The following is a 22,875-nucleotide window of genomic DNA, read 5'->3' on the forward strand; positions in this document are numbered from 1 at the left end:
TTTCTTCATGACAGAGTTTCAAAGTGTTTTTTAAGGGTCTCCGATTCTATATATCTAATGTCATTTGTACCCACATGAATAATTATAGTTGAAACCTTGCTATGTTTTTTGACCAAGCTTTTAAGTTTGGCTGAAATGCCAAGAACTCTAGCACCTGAGATGCTCAACAGACACCTTCTAGCTATTCACAAACAACATGTTCTCCAATCAAGATCACCTCACTAAGAGGTGGTATCAGAATTATCTTCGTTGTGAGGGGGCTAAATCTATTGCAAGTATCGATTTTTGAAGACATAGCTGTGGAAATCACTGCTCTCGACTTTTTTCTTTGATAGACCCATTTGTCTTGACCTCGGAAGTGTGATGGTAGAGAGGCGTGAGAGGATGGAACCCCTGTATCTGACATGAAGTCTGCCAAGGCATGCTCCTCCTCCACTTCTTTATTTGTAATATTGACAGTCTCATTGTGGGTAGTGTTGATAAATTAATTATCAATAAACTGTTCGAGTTGAGCAATGTGTTTGAGGCTGCAAATTTGTTCTTCTAGATTTGTTATTTTACCAATTAATTCTTGAATGATACTGCAATTTGAACATACATAGGTATCCAGGTAATCATTACAGCTAACAACAGTAAACATAGAACATGAAGTACATTGCATAGCTTTGTCATTAGGGTTTAAAGACATCATGGCTCCACAGGAGGTTTGTACTCAGATCAGTAAAAACTGCGTCTTTTATTGAGGGCAAAAACAATCAGTCAGCAACTAAGTAAAACTCCCTTTTTCTAGTAGAATGCTGCTGTCCTCTGCTCGCAAACTGCAGGCCTCAGAGTTCAGAGCTTTCCTGCTGCCTGGATCCAGGGACCTGGGTGGTGCAGCTCCCTGCTGCTGTTGGATTGGCACAGGGCTTCAGGAATAGTGCAGGTCTCTGCTGCTGCTGCTGTATTGGGGCAAGGCCTCGATCTTTAGTACTGCTGTGGTGGAAGATGCTGGAGAACAGGCCTCAGATCCAGCCTCTCAGTGCTGCTGCTGGTGGAAAATGCTGGAGAACAGGCCTCAGATCCAGCCTCTCGATAGGGCACTTGTGGCTCTGCAGTGGAGCTGCCAGATCTGTGCTGTGCTCTGGTGGTCTGATGGCCTCGCTGTGAAAAATGAGAGATTGGCAGGAGCACGTTTTGGAGGACACGTGCTCCAGCCTCCGTTCCCCGAGTTGGCGGGCCGGGAACTGCCAGACCAGCTCGTGCTCTGGGTGGTGACCTCGCTGAAGCGAGAGAGTTTTTCGGGAAACAGTGGGCAGAAACTGTGGGTTAGTGGTCTGATTTGCGCGGGCATAACCTTGTGAGCGGGGGCGTTGTGTGGATAATAATTGGCACCCAAATTTTGGCGAAGGGCAATTTTTTACCTCTGCTGACGATTGGAGACGACGCTTTTGACTTAAAAAAAAAAAAAAAACACAACCCACCCCCCCCCCCCAGAAAAACCGGGGTAAAAAATTGGAGACGAAAACTCTTAAAAAATCGGACGAACCTTCAAACCCAACCACCCCTCCCCCCCCCCCCCCCCCCCCCCCCCCCCAAAAAAAAATAGGCTTCCTAAGCCTGTTGGGAAGCGTCAACTATGAAGCCTAACTACTGACCCAATACAGATTGAGCGACATCAATTTAGCAGTTGAAAAGGGTTGACACAGAGCCTCCTGGAGACCCAAAGAGAAGAGAACACTGTGAGCCAGGCCTGATAGAGACAGGGCTCCACTTCCTACTGCGCTGCACTAATTACAAGCTGGTCAGGGACATCATCTGGTGGGGAGACAACATCTGGACTAGCTGCAGAATATGTGACTGTCTGCCACAGTCTGAGAGACAAAAACTAACCTGCATTGAAAATATGTCTATACATTGTGGCTGTTTGTTTGTTGTTTGTGTGTTTTCATACATTGTAATTGCTTTGGCAAAACGTGTTTATTTTTGTTGTGCCAATATAGCTTAATGAATTAAATTGAAAGAGCGAGAGAGGGCAATCCAAAATCATATGGAAATGATACAACTACAAAATTATAATTTATTAGAAATATTTATTTATTTTACAAAATTCTCATCATGTGATATATGCAAGCTGTAGAAGAAATACAAACTACATTCTCCCCCTCCCCCTCTCCCCTACTTCCTCCTCCCTCACCTCCCTGTCTGCCCCCCTCCTCAATCCCCTTATCTCCTCTCCTCATCTCTCTCACCCACCCTCTCACAGCTCATCTCTCCACCCTACTCTCTCTCTCCTCCTTTCTCTTGCTCCCTCTCTCAGTCTCCCAGAGCGGGGGGGCTGTGGGATGGAGTCTTTGCTCCCTGCCTCCTCCTCCTCCTCTCCCACACTCCTTCCATCTTCCTCCAGAATCTCTGTCCAAATTGACTCTGCTTCCTTCCGCTCCTAAAACAAAAAAAAAACACACAAGCTACAGGCCAGTCTGCACTCTCTCTGTCACTCACAATCACTTTCACACAGACTCTCATACTCACTTGCATTCTCACTCATTCTCTCACACTCACTCATTTGCACTCTCACTCTTACTTGCTCTCATTTGTACTCTCACCCTCTTGCAAGCTTTCACTCTGTGTCTCAGTCGCACTCACTCTCACTTACACTCTCTCAGTGCCACTCCCACACACACACCTGGTCGGCCTGAGTCTCCTGCAGAGTGAACCACAGAGCAAGAGCGCAGCGCTGCCCCCTAGTGACGGCTCGCACCCCATGAGGATTGTCCGAGCCCGAGGTGAAGCCGAGAAGACGCCCACAGCGAGGAGAGACCTCTGCCTGAGAGGGGGGAGGGAGGAGGAGAGGGGGAGGGAGCTGTGGTTTAATAAAGTACATCAATATTTACTTCACACATAGGGAGAGACAGCAAGACATGCAGAGAGACACATACAGGCAGCTAGGCAGACACAAAGAGACAGACAGACACACAAATCCTTACTGTGACTGTTTTGCCATCTAGGTCACTGAAGAAGAAATTTCCTCCTTCGAAATCTTCATTAAGATACAGGATCGCACTGGAAAGAGAGAGAGACACAGAGTGAGAGTGAGGAGAGACAGTGAGAAAGAGACAGTGAGAGAGCGAGAGAGAGGGGGGAGAAAGGCATTTACTTATTTCACTAAAAACAGCCCTGCTACTTAAGTCTTTAGATGTTGCTACGTTAAGTCTTTAGATGTTCTACAAATTAAACAACAGATCCAGGGTACCCTTACGAGGCTCCCTGTGCATGTGGACAGACTGACAGGCTGGGGAGTGTTACCTGAGATCCCGGTGTATGTAGGCTGGTGGTTCTCTCCAGCATTGCCTGGTCTCGGGTTCAAGGAGGCAGTTATCAGCGTGGACTGGGTGAGAGAGATCAACCCTGCCCTCCTGCTCCCCTGACAGAGAGAGAGGAGAGAATGAGTGCAGAAACACTGACTATGCAATAACAGACCTAGACATCATTGATATCAATGCACTGTCAGACAGATCACTGCCAAATCATCTATCTAAAGAAAACCCCCTAACCTAAACCTTAGTAACCCCCCCTACAAATCTCCTCCCACTCCCTCCACAGTACAAATGAAGTCACGAGAGCACAGAACACTACCAGCAAATCCTAAACTCCCCAGAAATTAAAGAAATGATTAGTGCTTTCCTGAACAAATACTACAATCAAACCCAAAAAGATATAAATGTGGCCGTTAAAGATCTAAACACCATCTTCAAAACAACTGAGGAAAAATCACTACACAAAGTATCAACAAAAATGACTAAGAAAAATGAGAAGAGATGGTTTGACAGAGAATGTGCACAAAGAAAACAGGCCAACCTGAAACACAGAGCCCTTCAGAGCAGACCTGCGAGACACCCACCACCACACACAGAGAGAATACAAAGCCATTCTCAGACAGAAACACACCCACTACATGCAACATACACCAGGCAAACCTGGAACAAACGCAAGCCCACAGCAATCCAAAACGGGCAAATCTGGACAGAAAATTTCCAACACCTATATAAAGGAATCCAAACTGAAGCCCTCACATCACAGCAAAAAGAAATTCAGAATAAACTGAACTCCCAGGAGACAACAATTAAAGTATTACGAAACCCCCAGACACCCCCTTACCATTGAGGAGATCAGAGAAAATATTTCCAGGAAAGCCAGTATCCCTGATCAGATCCTCACTGAGAGGCTGACACTGTGCCCCTCACCTCCAGGCCGCTATGCTGAGGCTGCTAACCTGGTCCTGCTCTCCAGGCAATTCCCTGAGCAGTGGGCACAGGGGCTCATCACCCATCTACAAGAGTAGAGACACCTTCAATCCACACAACTACAGAGGCGTCTGTGTTGGGAGTAACCTCAGCAAACTATTCAGTAGTATTTTAAACCAAAGAATATTCCAATATCTGATAACACAAAACACCATAAACAAGACTGGATTCCTTCCCAAACAGATCACCGCTGACCACATATTTACTTTACAGACTCATAAACAAACACGTAAACAACACCAACAAAGGCAAAATATTTGCTTGCTTCGTCGGTTTAAAAAAAGCATTTGACTGTTTGGCACTCTGGAATGTACCTCAGACTGCTACAAGCAGGAATTAGTGGAAAGGTTTCACACAATTAAATCCATGTATTCTGAGACACAGTGCAAATTAAAAATAGTCAACAAAAAAACAGGTTCCTTTAGGGGAGTGCGACAGGGCTGCAGCCTCAGCCTCACTCTCTTCAACATTTACATCAATGATCTGCCTGGTCTGTTACAGCAAGCACCCACCCCAGCCCTGTTCCTGGGCCACACCACATTGAAGAGTCTGCTGTATGCAGATGACTTAGTCATCGCATCTCCCACACGGAGGGTCTACAGCACAGCATGGCACTGCTGGAGACATACTGCAACAAATACCCTGAAGGTCAACCTGAAAAACAACAAAATCATGATTTTCCAAAAGATTTTTTTTTTCTTAAATAACAAAGAAATAGACCACAGCCTCTTGTACAACTACCTAGGACTCACATTAAGTGCATCAGGCAGCTTTAAACTGGCAATGAAAACACTAAAAGAGAAAGCTCTCAGAGTGTACTACACTTATTGAAAAACAATTGGCCACATTTAAACCCCCAACCAAATTATTACTGAAGCTGTTTAACATCATACATCCAACTCTGCTCTATGGGAGTGAAGTCTGGGGCCCAACCCTGAGTACAGCGTACACACAGTGGGACAAAACGCCCACAGAAACCACACACCTGCGCTTCTGTAAAGAGCTCCTTCACTTACACAGAGAAGCCCCCAAAAACTACTGCAGAGCAGAACTAGGGGAGTGCCTCTGCTGATCCCCATCCAGAAAAGAATCACCCAATTCTGGCTCCACCTGAGAAACAGCAGCCCAAACTCCCTCCACTCCATGCCCTTGAATCCTCCCTGGGCAGTACAGCTAAACCCTCGCTCCAGTCCTACATCACATCCCTGGCCACACACACCAGCATCAACATCCACAACAGTCCTACCCATGAGCCCAACAGCCAGAGGGCAATGAGAAAAGCTACAGGATCTGCCCTGACAGAGAAATACACCCTCTACTGGAGAGAGCAGATTAAAAGCCAAAATAAACTCCACCTCTACAGGTCCCTCAACAGACAATACACCCTGGCCAAATATCTAAACCTTGTAAAAAAAACAAAAAACAACAAAACACCTGTTGGCAAAATAAAGGATTAGTGACCACAAACTAGCCATTGAAACAGGCAGGTATAGAGCACAGTGGAAACCTAGGGAAGCCAGAATCTGTACCCAGTGCAACAGTGGAGAGATTGAAATGGAGACCCACTTTATCCTCTACTGTGAGAGATACAGAGAGCTGAGAGAGAGAGAGAGAGATACTGCCTCAGACTGGCAGATCATATAGAGGGTTTCCTGCTCCAGAGCCAGGAGGAGAAACTGCAGGCTCTTCTGGGAGAAGAGAGAGAGAGAGAGAGAGAGAGAGAGAGAGAGAGAGAGAGAGAGAGAGAGAGAGAGAGAGAGAGAGAGAGAGATCTGTGAGCAGTCACCAAAAAGATGTGCTCCTGAAGAATTACTAAATATTTATACTATTTCTTAGTGAAAGGGAATGCTAAATTAATAACAGAAACATATGTAAACAAATATTGAACTAAAATGGAAAAGAAAAAATCATTTAAATAATTTACACAAATAACAACCACATCAAAACAGAAGAAACAGAAGCAAACCCACCCAGAATAAACAGAGCTAAGGAAATAAAACAGAAATACAGAGAGAGAAGGAGAGAGAAGAAAATTATGAAACAGGAAGAAAGAAAATAGAGGTAAAAAAGGTAAGCCTCTTCAGCTACTACAGTTAAAAATATAATAATAATAATAATAATAATAATAATAATATAATAATAATAATAATAATAATAATATACATTTAAAAAAAATGGAACTTTAAGTGTAGCAAGTTGTTGCAGTTGCCATGGAGACCAGGCAGCGTGCAGGCTGCAGAGAGGTGCAGTTGCCAGTTCCCTTTCAATGGAATGACAACCATTACCGAATGGAAGAGCCCTCTCTGACCGCCAATCACTGAGCATATATAAAAAAGCTGTCCTACCAGGCCCTGCTGTAAAGGGAAAGTCCCTCACACCTCTTGCTGAAGAGGCGCGTCCTCATAGTAGCATATCGCCATTTTCAGGTCACAGATTGCTTGGTGCTTTCTTGGTCCGAATTTGGCTGATTTGTCGGTTTAATACCATCAAATTTAATTTCATCCACGGTAAAATCACGCTTTTAAGCATTATTGAGAGTGCTCCTGCCTAATTCTCGTGTCAGTTTTATGACTAGAGCTGGTTTCAACCCCTCTTTTGAGATTGGTAAGCGGCCATTAATCTCTTTCACCACACAAGGCCTTGTGTAGTTTGCTATACCGTGTTGGGAGCTGTTGTGGTGCTGTAAGCAGACCCCACGGGCTCGCAGTGTCGTCCTCTACACTGATTTAATGGGCCACAGCAAATGAAAAAAAAAAAACTCAGCTCGGGCCTTGCGCCCCTCTCAAGCCTCGGCCTTTCCTAGCACGCCCACACCGACCGAATCGGCCATCGACCGCACTTCTATCTGCCGACTTCAGGCTTGAAACAGCGCCTAACACCCACCTAACGCCCCTATTGACTCGTTGCCGGAGTGACCATCTTCAGCGCCGTCTATAGCCTGGCACTGACCGTGCTCTCCATCGGCACTGACCTCGGAACCGGTGTGACCACCTTCGGTGCCGTCTACAGCCCGGCAACGACCGTGCTACCCATCGGCTCAGACCTCGGCGCCGATAGACCTGGTACCGACTGCTTGGCACTGATCGCGGTTCCTCTCAGCCCAGAGCGCAGCAGCCCAGCCTACGCACGTGCCATGTCAGTGCATTCCACTGGGTCCTCCGCTGGTTTTCATCAGTGTGACCAGATGCTTGGGGCTGGACCATGCAGCTAAAGCACTGGCGGGTGAGTTGGACTGCTCTCCATGCAGAAATTTCTCTAATAGAACTAGCGCAGGAGAGCAACCCTATCCCCAACGGAGTCTCCTTCCCGAAGCCAGGGAAGAATGAGGTCCATGGTCCAAGGTCCTCCGCAGAGGTCCTCTAGGACCACCCCCACCACAGTGACCCTTCTCCACTACCGATGCAGAGTACCGCTCTCCTTGCCAGGATTTCCTCAAGCTGGTTCGCTCATCCTGGAGTGACCCAGCCTCTGACCCCTCAGCCTCTAGAACAGCAGAGGCCTTGCTACTCACTGCAGGAGCCCAAGAAACTGTCATAGTACTGGTGCAGGGATCTACCTTCTCCAGAGGGGACAAAGACCCGACCTTCCCATCCAAGCCGTGCAGAACGACTGACGCCATGCTGAAAAAGGTGTATGCGTCAGCGGCACTCTCAGCCAGGGTGGCCAATGCAATGGCTTTACTGGTCCTGTAACAGACACAGCTGGCTGAGAGGCTGCAGGAGCGGGCAATGGAGGCGACACAAGGGAGTTACTGGCGGTAACAAGAGCGATGATCGACCTAATGGGGGAGTTAGGTCAGGCATCAGGCAGGTCTGTAGCAGCGTTGTTAGCCGCGCGCAGACACGTCTGGCTAACCCAGGCCAAGGTCGTCGAGACTGAGAAGGTAGCGCTATTGCCCCCATTACACCAGGGCAGATGTTCGGAGTAACCACTGATGTGAGCCTTGAAAGGTCCCACAAGGCCACGGAGGTCGCTTCAAAGTTCTCGCGCCTTCCTGCCTACTGCCAGTGCCCAAGGTGGCCTTCACGGCCTGCAGGGGCAACAGGGCCTGAACGACGCCCGCCACCCCAAAACAGAAAAGTGGGTAGAGGAAGAGCCGGCGGCAAGGGACCACCGCCAGCCAGGGGTAACCATTTCTCCGGTTAGAGACCGAGGCCAGGGCCTAAGAAAGACCTGTCACCTTCCAAGCCCAAGGGAGACCGCCCCTGAGGGGCCCCGGATGCCACCAACCCCCCTCACAACCGGACTGACCGAAGGCAACGACCCATGGCAAGGCTGCACCCAGGACTCCTGGGTACATCGACAAGGAGACACGGATATGCTTTACAATTCCGCTTAGGTCCGCCACCCTTCAAGGGTGTGCTCCTCACTACCGTCGAACCAGTGACCGCGATACTCCTTCAACAGGAGATTGCCAAGCTTGAACAGAAGAATGCTGTGCGCTTGGTGATCCAAGCGATGCCCTCACCGGCTTTTACTCCAGGTACTTCCTGGTGCCCAAGAGGGACGGCGGTTTCAGACCTATTCTGGACCTCAGGGTCCTCAATTTGTTCCTCAAACAGAGGAAGTTCAACATATTGACAGCACAGAGTATCCTCCAGTCCGTCCAACCGGCTGACACATCAATCAACCTGCAAGACGCCTACTTCCAAGTCCCGATATGTCCCGCGCGCTGAAAGTATCTGTGCTTCGCCTTTCAAGGCAATGCGTACAAATTCTGCGTGCTGCCATTTGGTCTCTCGCTGGTGCCCTGCACATTTTCAAAGTGCATGGATGCAGCACTGGCTCCACTCAGGCTGTGGGGTATTCGGATCCTGAACTATTGGGCGATTGGCTAGTTTGCGCGCATTCCAAAGCACACGCATAGGCGCACACAAAACAGGTCATAGATCATGTGACTAAGCTAAGACTCTCGATATATCAACAGAAGAGCAACATCGTACCATCTCAGTTTACAGTGTTCCTGGGGATCAAACTGAACTCTGTGAGCATGCTTGCCTCACTTTCGGAAGACAGGATTCGGTCATTGGAAGCCACACTCTCCCTATTCAGAGAGGATGCTCTCCTACAGGTCAAAATATATCAAAGGTTGTTGGGGCTGAAGGCAGCCGCCTTGAGAATCCTTCCACTAGGGCTGCTGAGAATGCACCCGCTTCAAGCCCAGGTAAATATGCTCAAGGTGCAGCCGGTCCGTGATCGACACCGGCTGGTGCGAGTGTCCAGACAATGCAGGAAGACATTGGAGTGGTGGCTCCGTCTGGCAATCTGCGCCTTGGATCACCTCACAAAAGGGAAGTAGTCACTACAGACGCCTCCAGCCTGGGCTGGGAAGTGGTCTGGAATGGGAGAGGAATAAGAGGTCAGTGGAAGGGACATTGGCAGCAAGCGCACATACATGCCCAAGAGCTGCAAGCAGTGAACCTGGCGTTATCTCATTTTTGCCAGCAGTTAGAGCACAAAAATGTTCTAGTCCGGACAGACAATACTACAGTGGTAGCCTACATAAACCACCAAGGCGGGCCTTCACCATGCAGACTCCTGCACTGGACGCATAGAAACTTGCGTTCCATCAGGGCGGTTCACCTTCCCGGTGTGGACAACAAGGTAGCAGACCTCCTGTCCAGAAGAGCTCCAGACAGCTCTGAATAGAGACTGCATCCTCAAGTGGTGAAACAGATTTGGGAGAGGTTTCGTACTGCACAAGTCGGCCTCTTTGCCACAGCCGAGTCCACTCATTGTCCCCTATGGTTCTCCATGGAGACAGACGGGGGGCCCCCTGGGAGTAGACGCGCTAGCTCACCCGTGGCCACAGGGGCCCTCGTTCCCTCCTCTACCATTAATACCCCTGACATTATAGAGGATCAGGGTGGAGAAAGCACAGGTTCTGCCGATTGCACCCAGAGGGCCGAGGCGCCCATGGTTTGCTCTCTTCTCCGACATGTTGTCGGGTCAACTGTGGCAGCTTCGCTTGTGCAAGGACCTCCTGAGCCAGGCGGAGGGGCTATTATGGCACCCAAACCCAGCCCAGCTTCAACTCTGGGTCTGGCTGTTGAACGGCCCATCTATTCCGATGAGGTTTGCCAGATGAAGTGGTAGAAACACTACAGGTCTGCTAGGGCGCCGAGCACTAGAGCCCAGTACTCATACAAATAGAACGTTTTTCAAGGCTGGTGCATTGCCGAAGGTCACAACCCTGTGATCTGCCCTATTGAGACGATATTAACCTCCTTACAACACCTGTTTGACGCAGGAAAATCAGCGTCCACTTTGAAGGTATAACTGGCAGCAATATCAGTGTGCCATGACAAAATTGACTCTGTGTCCCCTGGGGTACATTTCCTAGCAGTGCAATTTCTTAAATGGGCTCGGAAGCTTCATCCTCCCATGAAAATTATGGTTCTCAAGTGGGATCTAGAACTGGTACTGCCGAGTCCTTACGGGTCCCCCATTCGAGCCCATGGCGTCAGCAGAACTGCACCCTGTTTCCTTGAAGGTGGCATTTTTAATAGCCATTACGAGTAAGAGCGCTTCATGCGCTGTCCATCGATGACACATGTAAGGCTTTCACTGGAAATGACTTACGGATAACATTAAGAACAAATCCAGTCTTTTTGCCAAAGGTTTTGGAAACTTTCAGACCTCCCCTGCATGAGTCAGAGATGGACCGTAGACAGAAAACGCTTTGCCCAGTTCGGGCTCTGCGCTGTTACTTGGAAAGGACGGCGTCCTGGAGACAGTCCAACCAGCTGTTTGTCTGCTATGGGTCCCGCTCTAGAGGTCAGGCCCTATCGAAGCAACGTCTAGCGCACTGGGTGGCAGATGCGATACGCTTGGCATATGAACAGACGGACTCCCCATTACCAGGGGACATTACTGCCCATTCTACCAGTTATGCACATGGAGAGGTAGTCAGACATTTGCACGATTTTACCGCCTTGACGTTGCAAACCGAGCGAGACCCTCTCTGGGCTCTAGGGTGTTGCAGATGACATGCCCTTAGGCGTCAAGTGGACTCTGAGGCTATCGCCGTGGGGGTGTACTGTCGATAATCTGGAGCCACGACAGCTTTGGTACAGTTTCCTATTCCGTAATGGTTGTCATTCCATTGAAAGGGAACGTTATTACCATAACCCTGGTTCCCTGAGACAATTACAACCATTACCCTTCAACGTCATGTCTCCAGCTGACCTCTGTTTTCGAAAGAAAATGGCTATGTGCTGTGACGATGTCCCTCTTCAGCAGGAGGTGGGAGGGACTTTCCCCTCACAGCAGGGCCCTGATAGGGCAGCTTTTGTATATGTGCTCAGTGATTGGTGGTCAGAGAGGGCTCTTCCCATTTGCTAATGGTTGTCATTCTCTTTCAGGGAACCAGGGTTATGGTAATAACCTAACGTTCTGTCATCTCCCAAAGGGCATGGGCTCCAGCAGAGTTTGAAGCCGGTGGGGCAGAATTGTGAAACATGGACTTTAAACATAAACATGAACAAAACAAAAACTATGATTTTTCCAAAAAGTCAGGATACAGGTAAATAAATACCATTTCACCCTTGCTGGCAAAACATTAGAGCACACAACAAATTACACCTACCTGGGACTAATGATCAGTGCATCGGGGAACTTTAACCCAGCTGTCTGAGACAAAAGCCAGCAGAGCCATTCATGCAATAAAGAAATGGGTGTGCAACCTAACTATCACATTCTGGCTCAAACTCTGACCAAGTTATACAACCATCCTTTTGTACGGCAATGAAATTTGGGGCCCCACTCTAAATTATGAGTACAGTAATTGGGACAAAAGTCCAACAGAAATCTTACATTCAGAATTCTACAAAAACATCTTGCAGTTGCACAGAAATTTTCCAAGCAACACTTGCAGAGCTGAGCTAGAATGTTTTCCCTTACTGCTCCCTGTACAAAAGAGAGCTTTGAGGTGCTGGAGCCACCTGAATCAAAGCAACCCCGACGCCTACCAGTTCAAGACCCTGAAGAGCCAGGAGAGCTACTCAAATAAAAAGACCATCAACTACATGATGAAGAAGCTCTGTGAGGAGAACAAGATCTGCATCACAGAGGCCCAGAACAGCTGCTCTAACCAGTGATATCTAAAATAGCCACTTGAAAAACAAATACCTGATTGTCACAAAGACGGCCAAAGTGGGCGGCATCAGAACCAGGAAAGGAATACACACAGACAGGACGGAAAAAGGACATGGCACTCTACGCCAAAATAAAAGAGACAAACAAAAACAGACTATACTTAACAAAACGGTGCACGGACAGACACGCTGACAAACACGGTGAGTTTTGAATACACAAGTATCATGCTGGTCCCACCAGCACACAATAGCAATTGTTGTAAACAATTTCTCCTCCTCTCTCTCAAGTTCTCCACTTACCGAACACCCAACCCCGAGTGGGTGAAAACATGCTGCTTTTATGCAGCTGTACCAAGACTTGATTGCTAATCAATCATTCAATTGGAGTCTCGGTACAACTGCACGTGAATTAATAAAGTGCAATTCCCCGTTCTCACATATTATTACTTTTTACTTGCACGTGAAGTGCTGTGCAATCCTCGTGCCTAAATACAAATATACATTTTAAACACTCGTGTTACACAGACACGTTTATATCCCATGTACCAATGACTATACACCAACATTTAACACACCACACGCAACATATAACAGAAAATACACACAGGGGCGGGCACTTCGTCACACTGATACACTGGGAGAGCCAAGTAAAATCACAGCATGAATAAGAGTGTTACCAGCTGTTACCAGAGCTTAAACAGGCCATATGCCTTGGCAGAATATTTGGTCAGTAAAAGCAAAAAACAACTACTGACCAAAAACATATTAAGCGACAACACTTTAGCAATTGAAAAGGGTCGACAGAGCCACCTGGAGACCCAGAGAGAGGAGACTGTGTGAGCACTGCGAGTTAGACCACATAGAGACAAAGCTCCACTTCCCACTGCACTGCCCCAAATACAAGCTGCTCAGGGACATATTCATTCCTAAATTCATGAGCCAGATAAGTGACTTCACCCACCTCACAGAAACAGAAAAATTATAAATATTTTTAGGAGAGGTGAGAGCGATCAACCCTGCCCTCCTGCTCCCCTGAGAAAGACAGACAGACAGACACACACACACACAGACATAAAGACAGACGGACAGGCTCAGCTCTCACCTGGCAGACACACACACACACAGACGGACAAGCTTGGCTTTCATCTGGCAGACACACACACAACACAGAGACGATTTGTATAACTGCAGGATAGAAAGGGGGAAATTGGTCCTCTCTGTCCAGGTGACTAATGATGAGATAAACTGCCAGCAGGCACCATGTAAACAAAGTGGCAACAATACCTGCAAAGGACTTATTAGAAGTCACCGAAGACAGAGTCCAGGTACAGAATGGAAATCTTCCCTGGATTTGAAGAGCAGCTGAAAGAACAGATCTCCCACAGATAATGCACTGGAGACAAATACATAGCAGCTACAACTGGAGCAATTGATTCATAAGCATATAAGACTACTCCAGCAATTCCTACGACTGAGGGGAAACCAGAATACACATGGTCAAAATACCAACTTACACTGGACAAAAAACAGTTTACATCAGACAGTACAGGAGCCAAGGTTAAACAGGCAAAGTTCTTCATAGCCCTCGATGTGTCTAAAGGATTTTGGATCCTGAAAGTGGATGCCAGAGACCGGTACAAATTAGCCTTCTCTTTCAACAATCATCAGTTCACATGGAATAGGTGCCCATTTGGCTACTCCAACTTATCAGCGGAATTTAACATCTTTCTACGCAAAGTATTCTTGGATACAGCAACAAGAAAAAATTCTATTTATGCCCCATATCTAGCATATTCAGATAAGTGTAAGGAATTCTACCTCACAACTGGATTCACAGATCAGTGTCAGTGCAGACCTGTGCCAGATGCATGACAATGAAAAACAGATAATGTCATATGCAAGCAAAACCCTGAGGGATGTAGAACTCAATTACTCAAACTGCGAGAAAGCTTTATTTGCCACAATATGGGCAATACAACACTTCAAGAATCTTGTGTGTGACATAAAAATCATCTTGGAGACACAACACCGTACCATTGCTTTCCTGAATAGCCAGACAGTCAGAGATGGCAGAGTGTCAAGCAGCCGGATTGCCTTCTGGATTTTGGCAGTTGAAGGACTCCCGATAGAAGTATGATATGCCAAGGACAAGAGGAGTGAAGTAGCACAAAATCTGGTTGAACTTCACGACTGTACTATGTCCAAACCCAGTGCAAAAGGTGAAAACCTGAAGATCCCCCAGAATCTAATCTCCATTTCAACTACAATGGGGATGTGAGCCAGGGACTGACGAACATCTACATAGACATGTAGGAACAATTCAATAATTGATAATTTAATATCTGGGTTGATTAATTCTCTTACCAACAATATTTAAATTGACGTGTTCTAAAGATCGAACACACATTCACACGCAGACACAAGGAATGGTTAATCAATAGTAGTATTTTATTAAGTACATAGTAAATAGAAATCAGAAAAGTTAGAAAGTAAATCTCTTAGTCTCTCAGCACAAAACACAATTCAAAACCCTCTCACTGCACTCATGCTTGACTAGCAGGCAACTGAAACATGACACCGTCTGTCTCCTAACACATCAGCCAGCAGCAAACAGGCTGTGATGTAGCTAGTCATTGCTCACACACATACACGCCAACATCCAAAGCACAGATTACATCTGAGATAGTGCAGACAATCTTAGAAAATATCACATTAAGCTTATTAATATATATAGATTATGTATATAGCAAGTTTACTTTTAAATAAGTTCTTCATACAACAACATGAGGTAGATTACTTATAGTTACTTCATCAAGTTTCACTAAAAGTTATTTCACACGCAAAGTGTGCAAACTAAATAATTAACAGTTCTACTTATTATACTCAATGGTTCCTTGAAGCTTAGACTTTTGGTCTGCTGGTTTGGAAACTCAATTTGTTGAACTGTCCAGTACAAAACTCTCCTCTCGGCAACAAAGTCTTCAGTCCCACATTGGATCAAAACTTGGCAACAAGGTTTCAATTCTCCATAGAATCAACAAACAGCTGCAATAAAGTCTCCAGTCCTTGGTATAGGATCCACAACGGCGCCCGTCCGCTCTGAGCTGTTTGCTGAATCATTATCTACGCAGGTAGCAGGGCACAGTTTATTTTGGATACTGTGGTTTTAGGTGTACAGCAGACCCAGACTGGTTTGTCCGATAACAGTTGGTGTAAGTTTTACGGCAGTCTTCTCGCTGGGCCTCAGTCTCATTACTTGCAGCTTGCTTCCTCGTCTTGGTTCCATTTAGTTCCATTGAGTCCCAGAGTTGCAGGTTTGCTTAGCAGAGTAACATGATGTGGAGTGCAAAATGTTAAATTCCGCTTTGATTTTTATAGTCTTTTTCACTCTGCTGATTAGCTGCTTTCATTATGTCATTTGTGTATCTTGCCTCTTAAACTCCAAGTCCATTGATGTTTTAATGTCCTTTTCTATCGGGACACCGCTAGTAAAACGATTGTTGTTGCACGTGTGAATTATCTATACATAATTCAACTGTCCACTCAGCCTAATCCAGTTTAGACGCCAGTCCTCTAATTAGTAGGTCATATAATTCAGAACGTCTACAAACCAGAGGCCCCCTTCTCAAGACACAGCAGTTTTCCCTGTTTCTCAAGACACACAGTTTCATTAATGAATCCAGTTACATTTCTAATACACATTGTGCAATGTGCCCCGCCCCAGTGTGTATCTGCATGTTATATGTTGCATGTGGTATGTTAATGTTGGTGTATAGGTATTGGTGCACGGGTTATAAATGGGTCTGTGTAGCACGAGTGATTTAAAATATATAGTTGTATTTAGGCACGGGGATTGCACTTCACTTCACGTGCATTTAAAGTAATTAATAGTATGTGAGCACGGGATTGCACACATTAGTTCACGTGGTGGGATTCAAGTAAATAACTAATTTGTAATTTAATCCCGGCACAACAGTACCGTGAAAAAGTATTTGCCCCCTGTCTGATTTTCTGCATTTTTGCATATTATTGACACTGAATGTTATCAGATCTTCAACCAAAATCTAACAATAGGTAAAAGGGACCCTGAGTGAACAAATAACACATAATTTTGATACTTATTTAATTTATTTATTAAAGATAGTTATGCAACACCCAATGCCCCCGTGTGAAAAAGTAATCGCCCCCTTAGACTCAATAACTGGTTAAGCCACCTTCAGCAGCAATAACTGCAACCAAATGCTTCCTGTAGTTATTGATCAGTCTCTCACAGCGCCGTGGAGGAATTTTGGCCTACTCCTTCATGCAGAAGTGCTTCAACTCAGTGACATTTGTGGGTTTTCGAGCATAAACTGCTCATTTCAGGTCCTGCCACAGCATCTCAATGGGGTTTAGGTCTGGACTTTGACTAGGCTATTCCAAAACTTTAAATTTCTTGTTCTTCAACCATTCTCATGTAGACTTGCTTGTGTGTTTCGGATCATTGTCTTGCTGCATGACCCAGCTGTGCTTCAGCTTCACGGACGGACGGCCTGACATTTTCCTGTAGAATTCTCAGATACAGAGCAGAATTCATGGTTCCTTTCTATGATGCCAAGTCGTCCAGGTCCTGATGCAGCAACGCATCCCCAGATCATGACACCACCACCACCATGCTTGAATGCTGGTATGAGGTTCTTACTGTGGAATGCAGTGTTTGGTTTTCACCAGACATAACGGGGCCCACGTTGCTGCACCAGCCCCCTGGAAGTGATGGAGAGCCACACCAGCCCCCTGCAAGTGAGGGAGAGCCGCACCAGCCCCCTGCAACAGAGGGAGATTACACGCTGCTCCCACCTTCGTCGCCAGGATACTACACGCTGCTCCCACCTTCGTCACCAGGAAAACACCAGGAGCTGCCTCTGCCACTTCTACCGGCAGGAGCAGAGCAGCAGGAGCTGCCTCTGCCACCTCCACCAGCAGAGGGTAAATATCTGCTGGTTCCGCCTCCACCAACATAGGACGACTGTTTGCCGCTCGCTCCCACCTTCACCACCAGTGGAGATGGAGCTACCTCCACCACCCGAGGGAGAGGAGCTGCAGCAGAGTTTGCCACCGCCTGAGGATGCCATCACGTTACCGTCCGGGGATGCCTTCACGTCACCGCTTGGGGTTACCTACTGCCATGCTTCACCTGGGGTCACTGCCAGCTCTGCTTCACCAGGGGTCACCTATAGCTCTGGGAATGTGCTGGGGCTGCAGGAGCCAGCCCGGAAGCCATTAATGGCTCTGCTGCCGTCAGTAAGCTGACAGCCTTTCCGCTGTCAGGAAGCCGCTGGTTGTGAAGAGGGGGGAGGAGGTCCAGAGGCCATCAACCCCAGCAGTTTCACTGCCGGAGATCTTGGGGGAGGTCAGGAGACCTGTGTCAAGGCAGCATTTTCGCTGCAGGAAGTACTGTGGCCGAAGCCCCACAAGAGGGAGCTGCCGGCTACGAAGAAGGTCTGCTGGTGTTTCCGCTGCTGGAATTGTCCCGGCTGAAGGAGTTGGCCTGGGAGCTGTCAGCACGTCTGCTGACAGCCTTACCGTTGGCAGCATTTCTGTTGTCGGTGGTACAGCGGAAGGAGAAACTTGCCCCGCTGTCAGCACATCTGTGACAGCATTGCCAGTAGCTGTATGGGAATAGTTGTATTTAGGCACAGGACTGCACTTCACTTCGAGCACTTAAAGTATTTAATAGTATGTGAGCACGGGGTTGCACAAATTAGTTCACATGCTGGGATTTAAGTGAATAATTAATTAGTAACTGAATCCCAGCACAACAGTATATGCACGTTTCACTCACTCAGGGTTGTGTGTTCATGAGTGGAGATCGGATGTGGAGAAGGAGAAAACAAAGAAAGTAAATAACAATTCACTTGACTCACTGTGTTTGTTTGTCTATTCATCCACTTTTTGTTTAGTGTTATTCTGTTTTGTTTGTCTGTTTTGGCCAACGCACCGTTTTCTTTTAAAATGTTTTTTTGTCTGTTTAAACTTTTTATTTTACAATAAATGCACTGAGCACTACAGCGTCTCAGTTTTCACTTGCCAGTACTGCCTGTGTACTGTCTCTGTGTACTCCTTTCTGGCCTGACGTCACCCCACAGTCAGCCTGTTCACAGACCTACATCTTCCCCCCTTTTGTTTAGGAACTTATTTCTGAAGTTCAAGAACAACAACATAAACCGCAAATGGACTAGTATTATAATACACTAATCTTTTTTAATGAACTTTCTTAGCATTTGCTATATAGAGATATGTAAACATATCTTAACCTTAACAGTATGTGTATAACACACTAAGAGATGTGTATATATATATATATATATATACACACACACACACACGTGCTATCTTGAGACGCAACCACAGGTGGTGTGACTAACTGCACATACTTATCACCCAATTCAATGATTCCACTACCGGCAAATTAACCAAAAATGCAATTTTGCCCTTGTGTCCACATATAATGGGACGGCACTTCCTAAACTGTATGCTAAATGCACTTGGAAGGGCTGTACAGTTTATTGTGATGGCTGCTGTATGGCTGTGAGAGTCATCACAGCATCCTGTGCTATGAGGGAGAGAACAGGACCTGGCTTTGACTCATTCTCGCTAATATACTGTACTTGGGTATATTGACGAGGTTTAGTATAACTAACCTCTTCGTCATCCCTTTCAAAGTATTCAGAACAAGGTCCCACAACAGGAATGATCAATTCAAAATCATAAAATGACTCACCCACGACTGCGCCTATGTCTGTGTCATGCATATGGAAATAATAGAAGCATGCTACAGACAGCCAGATTCAGACAGCGAGCAAAATAATCTGTTATACAATGACATTAGAAATGCAGGTAGCAAATTGCTCCCTGCCAAAATGGTTTAATAGATCAATTAAAAAAAATATTCAGCGAAAAAAGGCACTTTACAGAGCATTAAAAAAGGACCAAAAAGAAAGTATGCAGAAAGAGTACACAGAACTGCAAACGCAAGTCAAAAAGGAAGTTAGGAAGGCCAAGAGAGAAATAGAAATGAACATTGCTAAGGGAGCTAAAACCAATTCCAAAATGTTTTTCCAATATTACAACAGCAAGCGAACATTCAAAGAGGAGATTAAATGTTTGAGATACAAATGGCAAAATCGTAGATGAAGAAAAAAAAATAGCAAATATATTAAATGATTACTTTTCACAAGTTTTTACAAAGGAAGATACTGACAACATGCCCCACATGTCATCCAGTTCCTATCCAGTTTTAAATAACTTTAGCATAACTGAGGCAGAAGTGTTAAAGGGACTAGGAGCTCTTAAAATAAACAAATCCCCTGGGCCGGATGAGATCCTCCCAGTAGTACTCAAACAAATGAAAGAAGTAATTTACAAACCGCTAACCAAGATCATGCAGCAGTCTCTTGACACAGGGGTGGTACCGACAGACTGGAAAATTGCAAACATAATACCGCTCCACAAAAAGGGAAACAAAACTGAACCAGGTAACTACAGACCAGTAAGCCTGACTTCTACTATATGCAAACTTATGGAAACTATAATAAGATCCAAAATGGAAAATTACCTATATGGTAACAGGGTCCTGGGAGACAGTCAACATGGTTTTAGGAAAGGGAGATCGTGTCTAACTAACTTGCTTGATTTTTTTGAGGATGCAACATCGATAATGGATAATTGCAAAGCATATGACATGGTTTATTTAGATTTCCAGAAAGCTTTTGACAAAGTCCCGCACAAAAGATTAATTCTCAAACTGAACGCAGTTGGGATTCAAGGAAACACATGTACATGGATTAGGGAGTGGTTAACATGTAGAAAACAGAAAGTACTGATTAGAGGAAAAACCTCAGAATGGAGTGTGGTAACCAGTGGTGTACCACAGGGATCAGTATTAGGTCCTCTGCTATTCCTAATCTACACTAATGATTTAGATTCTGGTATAGTAAGCAAACTTGTTAAATTTGCAGACGACACAAAAGTAGGAGGAGTGGCAAACACTGTTGCAGCAGCAAAGGTCATTCAAAATGATCTAGACAAGATTCAGAACTGGGCAGACCCATGGCAAATGACATTTAATAGAGAAAAGTGTAAGGTACTGCACGCAGGAAATAAAAATGTACATTATAAATATCATATGGGAGATACTGAAATTGGAGAAGGAATCTATGAAAAAGACCTAGGAGTTTTTGTTGACTCAGAAATGTCTTCATCTAGACAATGTGGGGAAGCTATAAAAAAGGCTAACAAGATGCTCGGATACATTGTGAAAAGTGTTGAATTTAAATCAAGGGAAGTAATGTTAAAACTGTACAATGCACTAGTAAGACCTCATCTTGAATATTGTGTGCAGTTCTGGTCACCTCGCTATAAAAAAAGATATTGCTGCTCTAGAAAGAGTGCAAAGAAGAGCGACCAGAATTATTCCGGGCTTAAAAGGCATGTCAAATGCAGACAGGCTAAAAGAATTGAATCTGTTCAGTCTTGAACAAAGAAGACTACGTGACGACCTAATTCAAGCATTCAAAATTCTAAAAGGTATTGACAGTGTCGACCCAAGGGACTTTTTCAGCTTGAAAAAAGAAACAAGAACCAGGGGTCAGAAATGGAAATTAGACAAAGGGGCATTCAGAACAGAAAATAGGAGGCACTTTTTTACACAGAGAATTGTGAGGGTCTGGAATCAACTCCCCACTAATGTTGTTGAAGCTGACACCCTGGGATACTTCAAGAAGCTGCTTGATGAGATTTTGGGATCAATAAGCTACTAACAACCAAACGAGCAAGATGGGCCAAATGGCCTCCTCTCGTTTGTAAACTTTCTTATGTTCTTATGTTCTTATAATATGTTCCAAAATGGAAAATTACCTATATGTTAACAGTATCCTGGGAGACAGTCAGCATGGTTTTAGGAAAGGGAGATCGTGTCTAACTAACCTGCTTGATTTTTTTGAGGATGCAACATCGATAATGGATAAAAATGATTTATTTAGATTTCCAAAAAGCTTTTGACAAAGTCCCACATAAAAGATTAATTCTCAAACTGAACGCAGTCAGGATTCAAGGAAATGCAAGCACAGGGATTAGGCAGTGGTTAACATGTAGAAAACAAAGTACCGATTAGAGGAGAAACCTCAGAATGGGGCAGACACATGGAAAATGACATTTAATAGGGAAAAGTGAAAGGTACTGCATGCAGGAAATAAAAATGTGCATTATAAATATTATATGGGATTGTGACAAAGTGCCCGCCCCTGTGTGTATTTTCTGTTATATGTTGCGTGTGGTGTGTTAAATGTTGGTGTATAGGCATTGGTACACGGGATATAAATGGGTCTGTGTTTTACGTGTGTTTAAAAATGTATAATTGTATTTAGGCACGGGATTGTACATCACTTCACGTGGATTTAAAGTACTTAATATGTGAGCACGAGGTTGCACATAATTAATTCACGTGCTGGGATTCAAGTGAATAATTATTGGTAATTGAATCCCAGCACAACAGTATATATAGATGCACGTTTCACTCACTTGGGGTTGTTGGGTGTTCGGTGAGTAGGGAACGGGAGAGAGAGGAGGAGAAACCAGTTTGGAGTTTGACATCAATTGCTATTACGGACCAGCACGATACTTGTTTATTTAAAAGCACCGTGTTTGTTAGTGTGTCTATCTGCTCACCGTTTGTTAATTGTTAGTCCATTTTTGTTTGTCTATTTATTTTGGCGTAAAGTGCCATGTCCTGTCTTCTGTTTGTTTAAACCTTTTATTTTCAATAAACCCGCGCAAGCAAGCGTCTTCATCACTTCACCTCATCCGTCCTGTCTCTGTGTATTCATTTCCTGGTTCTGATGTCTCCACTCAGCTGTCTTTGTGACACGTGGTGTCCTGCGTGGGACAACAGCGCCTCCAAGCGTCAGACCAGGAGAGGTGTTTTTGTGAAAAAAAAAAAAAAAAAGACAATGATGGGAAAGAATGGCAGAAGGCAGCAGCCACAACACCAGCTGGAGGAACAGCAGCCTGGGTGTTACTGCTGCGCTGAGCCGGGGCATTCTAGGACCAACTGCACCTGGTACCCCCTCGGACAGCTACCCCAACTATGCCCCATTTGTGGAAGTGAGCACTATGTGGCCCGCTGCTCTTTCCCTCAGGAGAGGGGGGAGCAGGGGTCGCCTCAGCAACTGCAGCAACAACAGGAGGAGGTCGGGGATGATGGCTGGGAGGTTTTTTTTTAAAGAAACTCGCGGCAGAGTTATGCCCTGGCTGTGGAGTTTACTTGGTGCCATGACCAGGTGCTGCCATGTTTGGCCTTAGCATTAGAAGACAAGCATAACCTGACCAATAAGTTGACACCAGTTCCATCAAAGCATTACACCCTAAAGACAATATTCCTCCATCCAGGAGAGCAACCACCAAGAAAAGGTGTTAAAACCAAGCCACGTGCAAGACAAGTGGAAGCTGCTAGGGACTGG

General features: G+C 45.6%; 1 protein-coding gene across 1 annotated transcript in view; it reads right to left on the reverse strand.

Moving 5' to 3' along the window:
- Positions 1 to 2,239: 2,239 nt before the first annotated feature.
- p3h3 (prolyl 3-hydroxylase 3) overlaps positions 2,240 to 22,875 on the reverse strand; it is a 44,004-nt gene continuing 23,368 nt past the window's right edge. Inside the window, exons 8-11 of the mRNA XM_041268432.1 lie at positions 3,286 to 3,403; positions 2,967 to 3,042; positions 2,666 to 2,806; positions 2,240 to 2,422 (exon numbers count right to left, since the gene is read on the reverse strand). Coding sequence (XP_041124366.1) covers positions 2,240 to 2,422; positions 2,666 to 2,806; positions 2,967 to 3,042; positions 3,286 to 3,403 — 518 coding nt within the window. The remainder of the gene's footprint in view (positions 2,423 to 2,665; positions 2,807 to 2,966; positions 3,043 to 3,285; positions 3,404 to 22,875) is intronic.

This window comes from Polyodon spathula, chromosome 13, assembly GCF_017654505.1.
Source record: "Polyodon spathula isolate WHYD16114869_AA chromosome 13, ASM1765450v1, whole genome shotgun sequence".
NCBI lineage: Eukaryota > Metazoa > Chordata > Actinopteri > Acipenseriformes > Polyodontidae > Polyodon > Polyodon spathula.